This window comes from Tachyglossus aculeatus, chromosome X3 (genome assembly GCF_015852505.1).
Source record: "Tachyglossus aculeatus isolate mTacAcu1 chromosome X3, mTacAcu1.pri, whole genome shotgun sequence".
NCBI lineage: Eukaryota > Metazoa > Chordata > Mammalia > Monotremata > Tachyglossidae > Tachyglossus > Tachyglossus aculeatus.
In genome coordinates this window covers 13,928,459-13,949,482 of record NC_052099.1, presented here as the reverse complement: position 1 = coordinate 13,949,482, position 21,024 = coordinate 13,928,459, and the positions used below count along the sequence as shown (strand labels likewise).

Sequence of the window (21,024 nt, the reverse complement as noted above, 5' to 3'; positions counted from 1 at the left end):
GGAGACAATCAATCAATCAATCAATCAATCAATCGTATTTATTGAGCGCTTACTGGGTGCAGAGCACTGTACTAAGCGCTTGGGAAGTCCAAATTGGCAACATATAGAGACAGTCCCTACCCAACAGTGGGCTCACAGTCTAAAAGGGGGAGACATCATCATCATCATCATCATCAATCGTATTTATTGAGCGCTTACTATGTGCAGAGCACTGTACTAAGCGCTTGGGAAGTCCAAGTTGGCAACATCTAGAGACAGTCCCTACCCACCAGTGGGCTCACAGTCTAAAAGGGGGAGACCTCATCATCATCAATCGTATTTATTGAGCGCTTACTATGTGCAGAGCACTGTACTAAGCGCTTGGGAAGTCCAAATTGGCAACATATAGAGACAGTCATCATCATCATCATCATCAGTCGTATTTATTGAGCGCTTACTCTGTGCAGAGCACTGTACTAAGCGCTTGGGAAGTCTAAATTGGCAATATATAGAGACAGTCCCTACCCACCAGTGGGCTCACAGTCTAAAAGGGGGAGACCTCATCATCATCAATCGCATTTATTGAGCGCTTACTATGTGCAGAGCACTGTACTAAGCGCTTGGGAAGTCCAAGTTGGCAACATCTAGAGACAGTCCCTACCCACCAGTGGGCTCACAGTCTAAAAGGGGGAGACATCATCATCATCAATCGTATTTATTGAGCACTTACTCTGTGCAGAGCACTGTACTAAGCGCTTGGGAAGTCCAAATTGGCAACATCTAGAGACGGTCCCTACCCAACAGTGGGCTCACAGTCTAAAAGGGGGAGACATCATCATCATCAATCGTATTTATTATTAAGCGCTTACTATGTGCAGAGCACTGTACTAAGCGCTTGGGAAGTCCAAATTGGCAACATCTAGAGACGGTCCCTACCCAACAGTGGGCTCACAGTCTAAAAGGGGGAGACATCATCATCATCAATCGTATTTATTAAGCGCTTACTCTGTGCAGAGCACTGTACTAAGCGCTTGGGAAGTCCAAATTGGCAACATCTAGAGACAGTCATCATCATCATCATCATCAGTCGTATTTATTGAGCGCTTACTCTGTGCAGAGCACTGTACTAAGCGCTTGGGAAGTCTAAATTGGCAATATATAGAGACAGTCCCTACCCACCAGTGGGCTCACAGTCTAAAAGGGGGAGACAGAGAACAAAACCACCTTGTACCACCGCCAGCGCTTAGAACAGTGCTTTGCACGTAGTAAGCGCTTAACAAATACCATCATCATCATCATTAATAAACGCCATCATTATTATTTTAGACTGTGAGCCCACTGTTGGGTAGGGACTGTCTCTATGTGTTGCCAATTTGGACTTCCCAAGCGCTTAGTACAGTGCTGTGCACAGAGTAAGCGCTCAATAAATACGATTGATGATTACTGGTTGAAGGAATGAAGGGACGAGCGCGCGCTGAACCGCCACCTCAGCTCAGCCCCCTCCCTTAGCAACCGTTGCCAGGGAGGCGGGGGAGGCGGGCCTTCCCGCATGCCACTCAGCCCCGCGCGCCGCTCCGATTGGCCGAGAGCCGCCGTTGCCCGGGAGACGGGGGGCGCGGGCAGGTGACGTCAGAGGGCCGCGACGCGCGCCGGGGGCGGGAGGGGAAGCAATGGCGGCCGCTGACGCGGCTCGGGCGTGAGGAGGAGCGATGGCGGGGCTGTTTTGGCTGCTGCTGTGGCTGCCCGGCCCGGCGGGGGCCCTGCTGGAGGGGCTGTACTGCGGCGTCCGCGACTGCTACGCCGTCCTGGGGGTCGGCCGGGACGCCAGCAAGGCGGAGATCGCCCGCGCCTACCGGCAGCTCGCCCTCCGCTACCACCCCGATCGCTACCGGCCCGACGACGGCGGCGGCGGCGGCGGCGACGACCCCCTGCATGGCGACGCCTTCCTGCTGCTCGCCACCGCCTACGAGACCCTCAAGGTGAAGCTTCTTCTGTGGCGGTTATTGCCCCCTCGTCCCCCTCCCCGCAGCTTCCCTCCTTCCCTTCCCCACAGCACCTGTATATATGGATAGAGTTATTATTGCATTATCATTATTACATATTTATTACTCTATTTATTTATTTTACTTATTACATATTTATCACTCTGTTTATTTATTTATTTTACTTATTATTACATATTTATTACTCTATTCATTTTACTTATTATTATTACATATTTATTACTCTATTTATTTTACTTATTATTATTACATATTTATTACTCTATTTATTTATTTATTTTACTTATTACTATTACATATTTATTACTATATTTATTTTACTTATTATTATCGTTACACATTTATTACTCTATTTATTTTACTTATTATTATTACATATTTATTACTCTATTTATTTATTTTGCTTATTATTATTGTTACATATTTATTACTCTATTTATTCATTTTACTTATTATTATTACACATTTATTACTCTATTTATTTATTTTACTTATTACTGTTACATATTTATTACTATATTTATTTTACTTATTATTATCGTTACACATTTATTACTCTACTTATTTATTTATTTATTTTACTTATTATTATTACATATTTATTACTCTATTTATTTTACTTATTATTACATATTTATCAATCTATTTATTTATTTTACTTATTATGATTGTTACATATTTATTACTCTATTCATTTATTTATTTTACTTATTATTACATATTTATCACTCTATTTATTTTACTTATTACTGTTACATATTTATTACTCTATTCATTTATTTATTTTACTTATTATTACATATTTATCACTCTATTTTACTTATTATTATTGCATATTTATTACTCTATTCATTTTACTTATTATTACATATTTATTGCTCTATTTATCAATCAATCAATCAATCGTATTTATTGAGCGCTTACTATGTGCAGAGCACTGTACTAAGCGCTTGGGAAGTACAAATTGGCAACACATAGAGACAGTCCCTACCCAACAGTGGGCTCACAGTCTAAAAGTCACAGTCACAGTCTAAAATAAATATTTATTTATTTTACTTGTTATTATTACATATTTGTTACTCTAATTATTTATTTATTTTACTTATTATTATTATTACATATCGATTACTCTATTTATTTATTTTGCTTATTATTACATATTTTTTACTCTATTTTACTTGTATTATTGTTTATTATTGTTTATTATTTCCTATTATAATTATTTATTGCTTATTATTATCATTAGCGCTTAATACATGCCATCAGTATTATTATTATTATTATTATCTCCAGACACTTGGGCAGAAGTAAAAAGGAAATTCTCTCAGTAAACCAATGGGCACGCTGCAAAGGAAACCAGTTTGCTATCTCCTGGTTTCAATTCCTTTTTCAATGTGTGCCGCATATATGTGTATATATATATATGCACCTGTATATCATCATCAATCGTATTTATTGAGCGCTTACTATGTGCAGAGCACTGTACTAAGCGCTTGGGAAGTACAAATTATATATGTATGTATGTTTGTACATATTTATTACTCTATTTTACTTATACCTATCTATCCTATTTATTTTATTTTGTTAGTATGTTTGGTTTTGTTCTCTGTCTCCCCCTTTTAGACTGGGAGCCCACTGTTGGGTAGGGACCGTCTCTATATGTTGCCAACTTGGACTTCCGAAGCGCTTAGTACAGTGCTCTGCACATAGTAAGCGCTCAATAAATATGATTGATGATGATGATGTATATACGTTTGTACATATTTATTACTCTATTTATTTATTTGACTTCTACATATCTATTCTATTTATTTGATTTTGTTAGTCTGTTTGGTTTTGTTCTCTGTCTCCCCCTTTTAGACTGTGAGCCCACTGTTGGGTAGGGACTGTCTATATGTTGCCAACTTGGACTTCCCAAGCGCTTAATACAGTGCTCTGCACACAGTAAGCGCTCAATAAATACGATTGATGATGATGATGGCGTTTATTGCCCCCTCGTCCCCCTCTCCCTCCTTCCCTTCCCCACAGCACCTGTATATATGGATATATGTTTGCACATATTACTCTATTTATTTATTTTACTTTTATCATTATTTATTATTATTTATTATAATAATTATTTATTATTATTATCATTAGCACTTAATAAATGCCATCATTATTATTATTATTATTATTATCTCCAGACACTTGGGCAGAAGTAAAAAGAAAACTCTCTCAGTAAACCAATGGGCACGCTGCAAAGGAAACCAGTTTGCTATCTCCTGGTTTAAATTCCTTTTTCAATGTGTGCCGTATATATATGCACCTGTATATATGGATATATGTTTGTACGTATTTGTTACTCTATTTATTTATTTATTTAACTTATACCTATCTATTCTATTTATTTGATTTTGTTAGTATGTTTGGTTTTGTTCTCTGTCTCCCCCTTTTAGACTGTGAGCCCACTGTTGGGTAGGGACTCTCTCTATATGTTGCCAACTTGGACTTCCCAAGCGCTTAGTACAGTGCTCTGCACATAGTAAGCGCTCAATAAATACGATTGATGATGATGATGGCGTTTATTGCCCCCTCGTCCCCCCTCCCTCCCCCCATCTTACCTCCTTCCCTTCCCCACAGCACCTGTATATATGTATATATGTTTGTACATATTTGTTACTCTATTTATTTATTTATTTATTTTACCTGTACATATCTATTCTATTTATTTTATTTTGTTAGTATGTTTGGTTTTGTTCTCTGTCTCCCCCTTCTAGACTGTGAGACCACTGTTGGGTAGGGACTGTCTCTATATGTTGCCAACTTGGACTTCCCAAGCGCTTAGTACAGTGCTCTGCACGTAGTAAGCGCTCAATAAATGCGATTGATGATGATATTTGTTACTCTATTTATGTATTTTACTTCATCATCATCATCATCAATCGTATTTATTGAGCGCTCCGCCGCCCCGTGACCTTGGGTGAGTCACTTCACTTCTCCGGGCCTCGCTTACCTCATCTGCAAAATGGGGATTGCCAACTTGTTGCCAACTTGTACTTCCCAAGCGCTTAGTACAGTGCTCTGCACACAGTAAGCGCTCAATAAATACGATTGATGATGATGATTGAGCCCCTGGTGGGGCGGGGATCCGATTTGCCCACATCCGCCCCGGTGCTCAATTCGGTGGCCGGCACGTAGTGAGCGCTTAGTAAGTAATAACGACGGCGTTTGTTAAGCGCTTACCACGTGCCAGGCGCCGTTCGAAGCGCCGGGGAGGATACAAGGCGATAAGGTGGTTCCGTGACATTATTATTATTATTATTATCGTCTCACGTTCTCTGTGGCGGACTCAGCGTGCGTTTAGAACAGCGCTGGGCACGTAGTAAGCGCCTAACCAATGCCGTCGTTATTCTCTTTGGGCCTTGAGGGTCTTTCGCCTCCCCCTGCCCCTCCTCTCCCCCCGAGATGGAGGGAGAAACTGCTAAAAACCAAACTGTCCCCCTTCATTTCAGTCCTTTTATTTTACGCCCTCTAAGTGCAGGCAGTCAGTCGGTCGCATTTATCGAGCGCCCGAGAGCGCTGTACTGAGCGCTCGGAAAGTACAGCGCGGCAGCAGGTGGAGACGATCCCTGCCCAGCAACGGGCCCGCGGTCTCGGAGGCGGGAGACAGACAACGGAACGAGTAGCCGGGTAGTTGCTTTCTTTGAGCCGGGCACTGTCCTGATGGTAATTACGGTATTTATTAAGCACTTACTATGCTCCAGGCACGGCTCGAATGATAATAACGGCATTTATTAAGTCCGCTAAACTCAAATTCATCGGGGCCTCGAGGGAAGCGGCAGTCGGAGGCCTGGTCGGTTATCGGGATTACCGTTACGCCGGTATCCGTTAGGCGCTCTGTGGGGTGGATGCAAGCAAGTCGGGCCGGACGCCGTCCCCGGCTCCGTCCCCGTTTCCCAGATGAGGGGACTGAGGCCCAGAGAAAGGAAGTGACCCGCCCAAAGTCACGCGGCGGAGCCGGGATTCGAACCCACCACGCTCCCGCCGCCGCACCGCGCGGCTTCTCTGCCCCTGGGGCGGCACCTCGCAATCAAACACCGTAGGAAGGTAGTTCAGCCGGGAATAAAGGTATCCGGGGGTCTTTGCCCGACTCCGGTCGAAATCCGTCCGTCTAAAGGGTGAGTTTATTTAGCCGGGCCGTTCCTCCCAGGGCCTGATAGCAACGGTAGAGTAGCATATTGCTCTGCGCCGCGTTGGGGCTCGATAGTTATTATTATTGAATATTGAATTATCATTGAATTTTTACGAATGAATAAATACAGCTTACCAGATTTAATTAGCCCAGGGCACTTTCCAGACATCACCTATTCTACGTACTGTATCTTTATGGCCTAATCGGTCGCGGTTCGGCCAATTCCCGGGACCCGGAGGACCGAAACCCCGACCTTCTAGGCTGTGAGCCCGCTGTTGGGTAGGGACCGTCTCTATACGTTGCCAACTTGGACTCCCCAAGCGCTTAGTCCAGTGCCCTGCACACGGGAAGCGCTCAATAAATGCGGTTGAATGAATGAACGAATGACCGTCGGCGAGGGAAACTTCCTCGGAGAAACCGGCTTTCGCTAACGAGGCCGCTTCCGATTGCCCGGGTCCATCCCCTCTGGCGTTTCCGTCTCCGAAAGGAGCCGCCGTCTGCCGAAGAGTACAGCCGTGAGGGCCATAATTACGGCGGCTAAGATTCAGCGGTGGGGCGAGCTGACTTCGGAGTATTTAACAAAGACCTCTCCGCCTCTGCCAGCCCCAGAGGGTCAGGCGCCCGGGAGCGTTTTCTCCCGCCCCGGCCTCGTTTTTCAGGTTTTAAAAACACTCCCTATCCGGGGCCGCGTTTCCGAAGGAGACAAGCGGTCAAGCCAAGTCCGGCGTTCCCGTCGATTCGGTCCGAGACGCTGCCCTCCGAAACGTCAACCTACGCGTCTTTAAAGCGCATACGGTCGAGAAGAGCCGGGTCCATTCGTAGTGGAGGTATTAATGAGTAACGTCGTAGGATTCGCGGGGTCGGATGAGATAGCTACGCCGAGATACGGATGTCAACAGTTCAGAGTTCGGTTTTCGCTCAGTAGAGGAAATTCCTTTCAGCCTGTGGGAAGGCGAGGGGCGCGAAGAGGAAGGAAACTTCAAACTCTCGATTGGCGGTAACCGTAGGGTGACGTCCGCCTGGGGTGATTTTATACAGCGTTCTCGCAAATTCCGCCTCACTGCCGGAGAAGGGTAACCAACCGTCGCAAGAATATCGAGGTACCAGGAGTTCCTGGACCTTGGGTGACCCTCCCCGTTTTTTTTGGCTTGAAAACCAGACCTCTTCCCCTACCGCCCCACCAGAGTGCCAGTCCCATTTATTTCATAGATACGGTATATGATTCTGAATACACAAAGTAGAAAAAAAAAACCCCAAAGATGGAAGTAAAGTCGGGCAGGACAAAGGTTTAGTGCTGAGCCCCGGGTGACCGAAGCGCTCCTTTCTGAAACTCAGTTTTAGATCATCGTTTTCGCTCGAGTTACCGCCAGTCCAGATGTTTTGTCCTGAACCGCGCTCGCTCCTGGGGAATCTGAACCTGTGCCTTTTGGAATTTTATCGATCTCTTTCAGGATGAAGAAACACGCAAGGACTACGACTACATGCTGGATCATCCAGAGGAATACTACAGGCATTATTATCACTACTACAGTAGACGGTTAGCCCCCAAGGTGGACGTCAGAATCGTGATTCTGGTCGCAGTGTGCGCGATTTCGGTATTTCAGGTATCGTGTCTTTTCTATGCGGCACTCGATGCCGTTAAATCCTGCGTCGGTCAGCTGGAAGAAAACCGAATATCACGGGTCCGTAGATGGCGGGTTCCGTTTCCTCGCACGTTCGCTTCTCCGCTTTAGCTCGTCTTCTGACCGTGTCTGTTTTGCCCATCGATCTGACACGGTTCCCCAATGAAAGTAGGGAACTTCACGGGCCCTTGGGATGAGAAGCCGAAAGGAAACAGAACGAGGGTCGGCGACAGGAGAATTAGTGGATCTGCCGCCCGTCACCGCCCACGCTCCCGCAGAAACGAAGCACAGCCCGACGGCAGGCCGTCGTCGCTATTTATTAAGTGCTTATTACGTGCCGAGTAAGCCCCCCGACAGATCCGAGACGGTCGGCTCAGAGACGGCCCCCGGCCCACGCCGGGCTCGCGATCTAAGAGGTGTGGAGGGTGGGCATGTGATGCCGATTTTAGGAAACGGAGACAGAGAGGCAGGCGGAGAGAAGAGTCGGGAGGAATCCGCCGGGAGGGCTGGGATGCAGCGAGAAAGCCGCTAATGGTCGTAAGGTCATAAGTCGCGCCCGTGAATGGATTTCCAGTTGAGCCCCTTCTCTAGCGCGGGTGGGAATCACTTTCTGGCATCTTTCCTGCGATTTTTCTCCATTCCCTTTTGTCACTCAGCTCCTTCTTAACGTTTTCTCCTCATTTTTACCGAATCCTGTCACCTCCCTTTTCAGCCCTGCTGCCCGGACTTGAGACGACAATAACGTCGACAAAACAAGACGACAAAACAAGACAGTGATTGTGGGGCGGGGGAGAGAAGGGAAACCTTCTCAACTTCCAGGTTTTGGATACGTACGCCCATCAGTTTCCGTTCTTATTTACCTTACTGTAGCTGGGAACCTCTTAGCGGAGCATCTCTCGTTTTGAGATTCGTTTCCTGTTAGGGGAGGGCTCTACGGATCATTTGCTTCTGCCGCCCCGGTCTTTTAGAAAAATAATCTAGTTCAAATGAATAAAATATATGTAGAACAGTTTATCGGCAAGAGGGTTGAAGCGTCATTTCCAGGCGGATGATTTTTCAAACTGTTTTGCGACCGGATTTAAAATTCTCTGCTCAAGTGCGGATTAATATTTCCGAGGTCAAGGGTTTGCTAAAGCCCCGTCCTTGGCTTTTCAGTTGTTGTTCAGTGATTCTTATCTTTTTTTGAGCTAGACGTTAATTTCAAAAAGGATTTTGCCTTCAGATGAGCAACAGTATGTAGTACTCCTTGGCTTTTCAGTTGTTGTTGAATGAAAACGTTTTATGAGCTAGACGTTAATTTTGAAAAGGATTTTGCCTTCAGATGAGCAACAGTATGTAGTACTCCTTGGCTTTTCAGTTGTCGTTGAATGAATCTTAACTTTTTATGAGCTAGACGTTAATTTCGAAAAGGATTTTGTCTTCACATGAGCAACAGCATGTAGTACTCCTTGGCTTTTTTTTTTGATCATCATCAATCGTATTTATTGAGCGCTTACTGTGTGCAGAGCACTGTATTTGTATTTGATGGCATTTATTAAGCGCTGACTATGTGCAAAGCACTGTTCTAAGCACTGGGAAGGTTACAAGGTGACAGGTTGGCCCACGGGGGGCTCACAGTCTTAATCCCCATTTTCCAGATGAGGGAACTGAGGCCCAGAGAAGTGAAGTGATTTACCCAAAGTCACACAGCTGACAAGTGTTGGAGCCGGGATTTGAACCCACGACCTCGGACTCCAAAGCCCGGGCTCTTTCCACTGAGCCCCGCTGCTTCTCTTTTCAGTTGTTTGAAAATTGTTGTTGGCTTTTCAGTTGTTGTTCAGTGAATCTTAACTTTTGAGCCAGACGCTGCTTTTGAAAAGGATTTTGTCTTCAGATGAGCCAGGGAATGTAGTACCCATGTGTCTTGTGTGTGTGTCATCACTAAATTTTCATTTTTAAGCGTTGTAGACAACACAACCTCCTCACCTGCCTTCTCCTCCACATTCCCCTATCCCTCCCTGACTGTCACCTTCAGGGGTTCTTCCCCGCTGCTTTCAAACTTCCGTGTCTGTTCCCTAACCTGGAAACCCCTCGGCGCTCTCCAGTTATCGCCTCATCTCCCTCCTACCGTTCCTCTCCAGACTCCTTGAGCAAGTTATCTCCTGCCCCCAGTTCCTCTCCTCCAATTCTCTCCTTGATCCCCTCCAATCTGACTCCCCTCCATGCCTTCACCCCGTGGAAAATCCCCTCCCAAGGGTCACCGGCGAACTGATTCGCTCCCGTGGCTTCGACCACCGACTCTCGGCGGATGATTCCAAATCCGCGTCTCCGGTCCCGTCTCCTCCGCGGTCTCCCATTGCGTCCTGCCTTTCTATCCGGCCGTGCTGCTGATACCTCAGTTAACGTGTCCAAAGCAGAACTCCTTAGCTTCCCACCCAGACCCTGTCCTCCCCTGACTTTTTCCCGTCACTGTAGACGACCACCGCCATCCTTCCTGACTCACCGGCGCATCAACTTGGCGTTCTCCTTGACTCCTCCCTCTCAGTCAACCCATATATTTAATCCATCACTAAATCCCGTCGGTCCCACCGTCGCCACATCGGTAGAATCTACACTTTCCTCTCCATCTTTTGCTGGCCTGGAATTCCCTCCCCCTTCAGATAATAATAATAATAATAATAATGGCATTTATTAAGCGCTTACTATGTGCAAAGCACTGTTCTAAGACAGACTACCCATCTCCCCACCTTCAAAGCCAAGAGGCCTTCCCCGACTAAACTCTCATTTCTCCAATTCTTTTTCCTTTCCGAATGATCCCTGCCTTTGGATTTGTACTCTCTGTTCTCTCCACCCTCAGCCCCGCAGCAATTAGGTACCTATCCGTAACTTATTTTCATCTCCGTCTCCCCATCTAGACCGTACTGTGTCTAGATTGTGGGCAGGGAACGTATCTACCGATTCTGTTGTAATGTACTCTCCCGAGCGCTTAGTACAGTGCTCTCCCCGCCGAAAGTGCTCAATAAATAGGATTGGTTGGACTAAAAAAAAAAATGCTCAAGTACACGATTTTACCGGTGAATGTCATCACAGTTTTACCTTCATTTAAATTACACAAGAAATTCATTCATTCGGTCGTATTTATTGAGCGCTTACTGTGTGCAGAGCAATCAATCAATCATATTTATTGAGCGCTTACTGTGTGCAGAGCACGGTACTAAGCGCTTGGGAAGTACAAGTTAGCAACATATGCAGTCCCTACCCAACAGTGGGCTCACAGTCTAGAAGGGGGAGACAGAGAACAAAACCAAACATATTAACAAAATAAAATAATTAGAATAGATAGGTACAAGTAAAATAAATAGAGTAATAAATATGTACAAACATATACATATATACAGGGCTCTCTCTATATATACTCTATACTATATATATATTTACTCTCTCTATAGAGCTCTACAGTGCTCTCTCTATATAAGTATATAGAGAGAGCACTGTACTAAGCGCTTGGGAAGTACAAGGTGGCAACATACCCGTAAGAAATGCATTCCGGTCTTTCGGTTTGGAAAAATTTAATCGCGCAAATTTAAACCAAATAGATTTTTAGAGCCTGGGGCATCTGATGTTTATGAAATACATTTCCATTTCATGAAAAGGAACCAAGTGGAGAAGTTACAGAACAAATGTGGTTCATGTCTTGCAGTACAGAGAAATGGGTGAAAGGAGAGGTCGCCTTATTAACCAATCTGGGGTTTTGGGGTTTTTGGGTTTTTTTTTTTTTTTACCAATTTAAAAGAATTCAACTATGGCCCCGTTTGTGGAGAGAAACACTTTCAATAGCTGAATTCACCTCATTTTGCGGTTCCTCGATTCTTCATTTAGAACGAAAATGTAGCCTGAAAATGATTCCGTTTAGGGTCTGCCTCTAGAATTCCTGGTGTTAGCAGATCCACATACGTTGTACATTCCCTTCGCGCTCTAAAGGGCTGGGGAAGAACTGACAGTTGGGATTGAAGAGTGGAAGAGTGAAAGTTCAGTTTTGACCTCCATCCTCATATGTACTCGGTCTTTCTATTCCCTCCCTCTCACAAAATCCAGCTGGGTGCTGGAATTGGCGCCTCCTTGGAAACAGGAGCCTCTCAAATGTCTGGAATGGGGCAATTGTCTACTCGTAACATTTCAGAAGTGGTTGGCCTCATTGCTAAATAGTCAAGGCCCTGTTAGCCACCGTTTCACCCAGCTGGAAAACTCTCGCGACAGTTTTCCGGTCATCCCTTTAGCAAACAGTCCTCTTGGGATACGTTGCCATCACACCCGAATCCATGACCAGACTTCAACCGAGCCTGGGACATAGTAAGCGCTTAACGGATACCGTGATTATTATTATTAGTAAGCGCGTAACAGATACCATTATTATTATCAATATCACCCCTCTCCGGGCCATACTTCAGTCTGCTGCTCAGTCCCGGGTTCTCCGAATCAATCGATCGGTGGTATTTATTGAGCACTTACTGGGACGAGTGCGAGGGGGCAAGTGTTTTGATGATGAGGTCCAATGGTTTGGGGTCTGAGGTATCGGCGGGGCGATTTTAAGAGACGAGAGATCTCCTTCTGAGGTACGGCGGTGAAGGATGCGATAGTCGAGACGGGTGGGACCGGAGAGTTGAAGGGGAGATTGTAGGGGAAATCACAAAATTAGGATAATAATACTTCCGGTGTTTAAGCGCTTCCTAGCCGCCGTTCTGCGATGTCATCTTTCGGGGCAAAAAAAACTTAGTATACGTATTATGCTATCACCAGCCTTACTATCCAGACTGAGACAACCCGGTGTGAAATTTATGACTGGAATGGTGAATTCCAGTGGTGGTTCTGTCACATCATCATGATAGAGCAGGGAAAAGATCCAGATAGGTACACGGATGAAGGGATCAGGATAGCGTGACGGACTAGTTCAAATCCGGGCCGTAGGGTTGGGAGCGATATGTGTTCTTCGGTTATTTTCCCCAGTCGGAAATCATCTCTGCAGGTTACGCCGGTTTTCCGAAGTCGTTCCCTTTGGGGCACCTGTGGCTGGGAAAGGAGGTTTTCTGGGGGGCTCCTATCGTAACCTAGTAAGGGGCTCTGCACGCAATAGGCACTCAAATACCGTGGCTACGAATCCTTTCTTTTAAATCCCGTGCCCCAAGACCTCACACAAAGAGGGACCCAAGTGCCCCTGACTCCTAGATGCCCAGAATGATCGGGAAAAACCCGATTTCTCGTCACTGATTTTTCTGTGTGCGTGAATGAGGGAATCGGGGCCCCTCTGAAGAGTTCCGTTTCAGCAGATTTCATCGGATTAAAGGTATCTTTAGCCGCTTCGGATTCTCACGTAATCGCGAGTCGAATCCTCTTTTAGTAAGTCAGAATACCAGATTGGATCGATCCGGTCAACGTGCTTACCAGGGCTGTCCTGTTTTGGGCTTTGCTCTCAGGTTGGAAATAGAAATGACTCTGTCCTCTGTTGTGCGTTCCAGTTTTTCAGCTGGTGGAGCAGTTACAACGAAGCCATCAACTACTTAGCCACGATGCCAAAGTATCGTATTCAGGCTACCGAAATTGCCAGGCAACAAGGATTGCTCAACAGGGGCAAAGAGAAAGGCAAGAACAGACGGTCCAAGGAGGAAATCCGAGAAGAGGAGGAGAACATCATCAAGAATATTATAAAAAATAAGATAGATATCAAGGGAGGCTACCAGAAGCCTAAAATATGTGACATTCTACTATTTCAGATTATTTTAGCTCCTTTTCACTTGTGTAAGTACATTAGCTGGTACGGTCAGTGGATTTACCGTTTTAACATCAAAGGACAAGAGTATGGCGAGGAAGAGAGGCTGTATATCATCCGTAAATATATGAAAATGTCAAGCTCTCACTTTGACAGTCTAGAAGAGAGTCAGAAAGAAACTTTTCTGGAACGGAAGCTGTGGATACGAGAGAATTACGAGGTGAGTTGTTGACGGTCTCTTTTCCTGAAAATGAACTGTGCTCACGTCTCCCAGAAAGGTGTTTGCTTTTTTTTTTTTTTAATATATACAGTGTACGGATTAGTGGTTGTGATGTAAAGCCACAGTTGAAGAATTAACAGGCATCTCTGAGGGACCCGCTGTCGGTGCTTCGGGAACCTGAACTTCGTCACCATGCTATAATAATGCTAATATATAATAATATTATTATTATATAATAATTATATAATCATATAATAATAATTATATAATTATCATTACCATAATAATAATGGTAGCATTTATTAAGCGCTTACTATGTGCACAGCACCGTTCTAAGTGCTGGGGAGGTTACAAAGCGATCAGGTTGTCCTGGGGGACTCACAGTCTTAATCCCCATTTTCCAGATGAGGGAACTGAGGCCCAGAGAAGTGAAGTGACTCGCCCAAAGTCACACAGCTGACAATTGGCAGAGCTGGGATTTGAGCCCATGACCTCTGACTCCAAAGCCCGGGCTCTTTCCATTGAGCCACTAGAATTTTCAGGGTTGCCTGTACTATATTCTTCCATATGCGAATGGATTGTTTTAAAGCGGATCTTTGTCATTGCGTTGCCACGCTGTTTTTGAGGAGAAATAGCTGCCGTTGGGTATGTAGTCCCTTAAATCTCGTCGTACGTTCCAAAACGCCAATTCAGGTTCTTCTGCCAAGGGGCTCCTGCAGCTTCCTGCGGTCCGTTACATACTCTTATCAACGCGGTAAGGATGTTGGGCTGCCCATCAGTGGTATGGATTGAGCGCGTACCGTGTGCCAAGCACCGGGGAGAGTATGGTATAACAGTTGGTAATAATAAGAGACTTCATTCTCAGTCTCTTTTGCAGGCTCCTCCTCCCCCTCCCATCCTCTTACTGTGGGGGTTCCCCAAGGTTCAGTGCTTGGTCCCCTTCTGTTCTCGATCTACACGCACTCCCTTGGTGACCTCATTCGCTCCCACGGCTTCAACTATCACCTCTACGCTGATGACACCCAGATCTCCATCTCTGCCCCTGCTCTCTCCCCCTCTCTCCAGGCTCGCATCTCCTCCTGCCTTCAGGACATCTCCATCTGGATGTCTGCCCGCCACCTAAAGCTCAACATGTCGAAGACTGAACTCCTTGTCTTCCCTCCCAAACCCTGCCCTCTCCCTGACTTTCCCATCTCTGTTGACGGCACTACCGTCCTTCCCGTCTCACAAGCCCGCAACCTTGGTGTCATCCTCGACTCCGCTCTCTCATTCACCCCTCACATCCAAGCCGTCACCAAAACCGGCCGGTCTCAGCTCCGCAACATTGCCAAGATCCGCCTTTTCCTCTCCATCCATACCGCTACCCTGCTCGTTCAAGCTCTCATCCTATCCCGTCTGGACTACTGCATCAGCCTTCTCTCTGATCTCCCATCCTCGTGTCTCTCTCCACTTCAATCCATACTTCATGCTGCTGCCCGGATTATCCTTGTCCAGAAATGCTCTGGGCATATTACTCCCCTCCTCAAAAATCTGCAGTGGCTACCAATCAATCTGCGCATCAGGCAGAAACTCCTCACCCTCGGCTTCAAGGCTGGCCATCACCTCGCCCCCTCCTACCTCACCTCCCTTCTCTCCTTCTACAGCCCAGCCCGCACCCTCCGCTCCTCTGCCGCTAATCTCCTCACCGTGCCTCGTTCTCGCCTGTCCCGTCATCGACCCCCGGCCCACGTCATCCCCCGGGCCTGGAATGCCCTCCCTCTGCCCATCCGCCAAGTTAGCTCTCTTCCTCCCTTCAAGGCCCTACTGAGAGCTCACCTCCTCCAGGAGGCCTTCCCAGACTGAGCCCCTTCCTTCCTCTCCCCCTCGTCCCCCTCTCCATCCCCCCATCTTACCTCCTTCCCTTCCCCACAGCACCTGTATATATGTATATATGTTTGTACATATTTATTACTCTATTTATTTTACTTGTACATATCTATTCTATTTATTTTATTTTGTTAGTATGTTTGGTTTTGTTCTCTGTCTCCCCCTTTTAGACTGTGAGCCCACTGTTGGGTAGGGACTGTCTCTATATGTTGCCAATTTGTACTTCCCAAGCGCTTAGTACAGTGCTCTGTACACAGTAAGCACTCAATAAATACGATTGGTGATGATGATGATAATAATAATAATAATAATAATAATAATAATGATGGTATTTGTTAAGTGCTTACTATGTGCAAAATACTGCCCTGAGCGCTGGGGAGGTTTCTAGGCAATCCGGTTGTCCCACGGGGGGCTCCCAGTTTTAATCCCCATTTTCCAGGTGAGGGAACTGAGGCCCAGAGAAGTGAAGCGACTTGCCCCAAGTCACACAGCTGACGGTTGGAGGAGCCGGGATTTGAACCCGTGACCTCAGACTCCAAATCCCAGGCCCTCTCCACTGAGCCAAGCTGCTTCTCTGCTCTTCTCTTCTTCCCTGCTCACGAGTGAGGCTTGTGGCTCACTCCATCTTTGAATCACTCATGTTTTAATTAAGTCGGTCTACTCATCTGTACCCATTTAGGTCTACAAACAGGAGCAAGAGGAAGAACTCAAGAAGAAGTTGGCCAATGACCCTCGGTGGAAGCGATACAGGAGGTGGATGAGGAACGAAGGTCCCGGGAGATTAACCTTCGTCGACGACTAGAGGCGGCTACGGAGCGCAGACGCAAAACGGCGGCACCGTGTGCGAGATGATTTGTCGTGACACTTGTTGTAGGATGTATTTATTCCCTCGAGGCAGTAACGAAAAACTCAGGAAGCAGTTGCTCAAATAATAAAATGTGAACTAGGCGCTCCCAGGAAATTTCGGAAGGTGAGTATCTCACGATTGCAGGTCTGGCGTTCACGGTGTAAAGGTTCGGACTGGAAAGTTACCCACTGTACCACTTAAAACTAACCTCAAGAATTTGGACCTCCAGCTTTTTTGTTGGGTTTTTAATTCACTTCCCTCATCGTTCCCCCCGTTGCCCAGAGTGGGGCTTTAAAAGGAAGCATCGCATTCAATTACAGGATTGTACGTTCGTTCAGAGGGGGGGGTCTCTCCAGAAGGATGATTCTGCTGTCGTGTCCTCGTAGGATGATTTCTGGAACAATCATTATCGGGTTGTAAATGAGTTCCAAATATCTCTCCGGGAGAGAGAGTCCGCTATCGTGTCCTTGTAGGATAATCTTTATTACAGTAATTATAGGATTGTGGATGTATGCCAAAAATCTCTCCAGGAGGGACCGCCTAGAATGTCTCTTATTATCACCGTGTGATCATGATGGATTTTCATGAAAAAGCAGCTCTCCTCTCCTAATCCGAAAAACCAGAACACTTCTACGCCGGTGCTCGGAAATTGCAAAGCTCTTAAGGTTCGCGGAATCATATTCAGTTGGGAGTGGGGACGTTTTCAAATTGGAGGACTAGAATCAAGTGGTGCATGAGTGTTTATCAGTGTGATAATAGACCTTAATTCTTCTGCTTTGTTCTTTAGAACGGGAAACTGAAGTAGGGTATTCTAGAATCCTGTTTTTTTTTTAAAGTTTTGTTCCTTAAAATCAGAGTACGCGGAAGGTGACACCTGAGCCACAGCGCACACCTTTACTGAACGTTACACGTTACCTTGCGCAAGGTAACACCAAAGTGTTGGAATACCTTCTTGTAGGGAGTCTGATTCTCTTGTTAAAGGAGTTATCCTAATGCCTTATGTCAGGAAAACAATTTATTCTGTTACAGCCCTCTTTGAAAGCATAAATTAAAACCAGACTTTAATAGTTTGTGCTTCATTTGTGTGGCCATTTTGAACCTTTAAGGAATTGATGTACGTGATGGAGTATAGATTTCTTTTTAAATTCTGTGGTTCAAAAATTTATTTTGGGGTGATCTGGTTTTATTTATAGTCCGGTAAATGCCGGGTTTAATTTTTTATACGTTTTAGGTTTTATTCCGGTGTTGATTTTTACGATTTACTCACGGCATCTTCATGGCAAGCGTTGCCATGACCTCCAACTTTTTTGGGGGGGGTTTTATTCACTTCCCTCATCGTTCCCCCGTTGCCCAGAGTGGGGCTTAAAAGAAAGCATTGCGTTCAATTACAGGATTATCCATCTGTTGCGAGGAGTCTCTCCAGAAGGATGATTCTGCTGTCGTGTCCTCGTCGGATGATTTCTGGAACAATCATTACCGGGTTGTAAATGAGTTCCGGATATCTCCTCCGGCAAATTACACAGATACGGCAACATTAAGGGAACCTTGCTCAGTTTGGGGTAGCGGATTCCGGTGTCAATCCAGAGCCGCGCAATATTCAGGTCTTGGTTTTGAGATGAGGGCTGTGTTTTGGAGCAAGAAGAAGCTGGAGGCCTGTACGGGCAGAAAGTAAAAACTGACCATGGGCCGGTTACCCAAGGAAATTCCAGCCTCTTTACGGCTTTGAGAAATGGGAAAGGCCCCAGGAAAGCTAAGCAAAATCCACACACACGATCCATTTACAAATGATTCAACCTTCCAAACCTCCCAATCCAAAATGCTGGAGTTCATTCATGAGTGGAGATGGTGAAAATCACAGAAATGCAGTAAGTTATTGTACGTTGGTCAGGGAAGAATTAGGTGGGTTTATTATGCTATTTGATAAGTGCTTTTTATGTGTCGGGTACTAAGCGCTGGGGTAGATACAGATTAATCCCGTCAGACACAGTCCCCGTAGCACATGGGATATATTCTCCCCTCCTACAGTCTTAGTAGGAGGGAGAGCAATTTAAGGCCATTTTGGTGGTGGAAATGTAAAACTTTGAATTTTTTTTTTCCCCCAAACAGCCGTAATTTTCAAAAGCGACATGGGGCGTGGGAATTGGGTTACATTGGGCGAAACTTTTACCCATCTCCTATTGATAAGATACTTGCAATGGGTAATAGATGTAACGTTGGCAAAGTACTTAAAGCTTCTAGGATGAAAGAGTTAGCTGGCTCAGCCCCGACCAAATAAAGTCACGTATTGAGAAATTATACGGTTGATTGCAGAAAAAGTTTTGCCAGCAGGATGCGGTGCCTTTAGAAGTGGCCTAGAGAAAAACGCAGTGAAATGTAGAAATGAATGATAAAACTTTGGCTTTCCCAACTTTGGCTGTCGAAGTTGAGGAAGAATGCCTCGTAGGTTTCAAAGCCCGTGGAAGAGAGCGGAAATGTTCAGCGTACCTTAGGAGCGCGTGATAAAAACATGAGTCACTTCAGGAGAACTCGTATTCCCTCTGTTCTCCCCCTGACTTGCCCATCACTGTAGACAGCACTACTGTCCTCCCTATCTCTCAAGCCCGTAACCATGGTGTTAACCTCAACTGAACTCTCTCTCTCAACCCACATAGTGTCACCAGATTCTGTCGGCCCAGTCTTCGCGACATCCTTAAAATCCACCCGTTCGTCTTCCTCCCAACTGCTACAATTATTAGCGTGGCTCAGTGGAACGAGCCCGGGCTTTGGAGTCAGAGGTCACGGGTTCAAATCCCGACTCCGCCAACCATCAGCCGTGTGACTTTGGCAAGTCACTTCTCTGGGCCTCAGTTCCCTCATATGTAAAATGGGGATTAAAACTGGGAGCGCCCGTGGGACAACCTGATCGCCTTGTAACCTCCCCAGCGCTTTGAACAGTGCTTTACACGTAGGAAGCGCTTAACAAATACCATCATTATCATTTGGGCAAGTCACTTCACTTCTCTGGGCCTCAGTTCCCTCATCCGTAAAATGGGGATTAAAACTGGGAGCCCCCCGTGGAACAACCTGATCGCCTTGTAACCTCCCCAGCACTTTGAACAGTGCTTTGCACGTAGGAAGCACTTAACAAATGCCGTCATTATTATTTGGGCAAGTCACTTCACTTCTCTGGGCCTCTGTTCCCTCATCTGGAAAATGGGGATTAAAACTGGGAGCCCCCCCCGTGGGACAACCTCATCACCTTGTAACCTCCCCAGCGCTTTGAACAGTGCTTTGCACGTAGGAAGCGCTTAACAAATACCATCATTATTATTTGGGCAAGTCACTTCACTTCTCTGGGCCTCAGTTCCCTCATCCGTAAAATGGGGATTAAAACTGGGAGCCCCCCGTGGGACAACCGGATCACCTTGTAACCTCCCCAGCGCTTTGAACGGTGTTTTGCACGTAGGAAGCGCTTAACAAATGCCGTCATTATTATTATTATCCTATCCCACCTTGATTATCAGTCTCTTTGCTGATCTCCCAGCTTCCTGGCTCTCCTTACTTCACTCTGCTACCGGATCGTTCTTCCACGAAGCCGTTGGGGCCGGGTTTCCCTACTCCTCAAGGACCTCCGAGTGGTTGCCCATCCATCCCGGCCTCAAACGGAAACTCCTTACCGTTGGCCTTGCCGTACTCAGTCGCCTTCTCCCTTGGCCACCTCGCTGCTCCCCTACTACAACCCAGCCCGCCCAATTTGCTCCTCTCCAGCCTCGCTGTACCTCAATCTCGTCCGTCTCGCTGCGTACCCCTCGTCTGCGCCTGGCCTGGGGTGCCTTCCCCCTTCGCATCCGACTCTCCCCGCCTTCAAAGCCTAATTGGAAGCCCATCCCCAAGAGGCCTTCCTTGCCAAGCCCTCATTTCCTCTTCTCCCAGAGGAATAGCGCGCCAGCCTTCTTGTCAGAGGGGGAAAAGTAACCCGGGAGTGTAAAAGTTTCAATTAATGTCATCATTATGAGGCTCCGTAGGGAACGGAGCCATTGAAGCAGTCCAATCTTAGGTGCGGACCTTGTGGGTTACGCACGTGGCCTTTCAACCTCTCGCAGTCAGGGCTAGCATCTCAGCGCGGCAGCGTAATCTTCGAAAATGAAGGACGGGCGAGTGCGCCCACAGATGCTCCGTACAAGGCTGTTCTGTTCATCCGGCCTGGGAAGAATTTGAACCTTCCTTGGAGCTTTTCCGGCACTTGCCCTCCAGGGAGACCTGGGAGTGTTCTTGGGAGTAGCCCCCCAGGCTGCGGCTCTTGCCTGGGTGTTTGCACAGTAAGAAGGCCAGAGCAGAGTGTAGCCATGGCCTTTCTCTCCTCCTCTTTCTCTTCCTCCTTTTCTTCTCCCTTTTTCTCCTTCCCCTCCTTCCAGCTCCTCCTCCCCCTCCTTTTCTTCCTCCTCTTTCTCTTTCTCCTCCCCCTCCCTCCCCCTCCTCTTCTCCCTCCTCCACCTCCCTCCTTCCATCTCCTCCTCCCCCTCCCCTTCCCTCTATCTCTTCCACCTCCCTCCTTCCGTCTCCTCCCCCCATTTTCTTCTCTTTCTCCCCT

The 21,024-nt window shown here is 46.5% G+C and overlaps 1 protein-coding gene across 1 annotated transcript; it reads left to right on the top strand.

Moving 5' to 3' along the window:
* The first annotated feature begins 1,655 nt into the window (after positions 1-1,655).
* Positions 1,656-17,519, top strand: DNAJC25 (DnaJ heat shock protein family (Hsp40) member C25). Its single transcript, XM_038770321.1, has 4 exons — positions 1,656-1,958; positions 7,608-7,760; positions 13,271-13,741; positions 16,287-17,519. The coding sequence occupies exons 1-4, from the start codon at positions 1,689-1,691 to the stop codon at positions 16,407-16,409; spliced, it is 1,017 nt and encodes a 338-aa protein (XP_038626249.1). The 5' UTR covers positions 1,656-1,688; the 3' UTR covers positions 16,410-17,519.
* The last annotated feature ends 3,505 nt before the right edge of the window (positions 17,520-21,024 follow it).

What these genes read in the sequence shown, in the direction of transcription:
- DNAJC25 (XM_038770321.1), top strand. Translation starts at nt 1,689, where the DNA reads ATGGCGGGGCTGTTTTGGCTGCTGCTGTGGCTGCCCGGCCCGGCGGGG. An exon ending in CCGCCTACGAGACCCTCAAG is followed by an intron (nt 1,959 to 7,607) that starts GTGAAGCTTCTT and finishes GATCTCTTTCAG; the next exon opens with GATGAAGAAACACGCAAGGA. An exon ending in GGATACGAGAGAATTACGAG is followed by an intron (nt 13,742 to 16,286) that starts GTGAGTTGTTGA and finishes GTACCCATTTAG; the next exon opens with GTCTACAAACAGGAGCAAGA.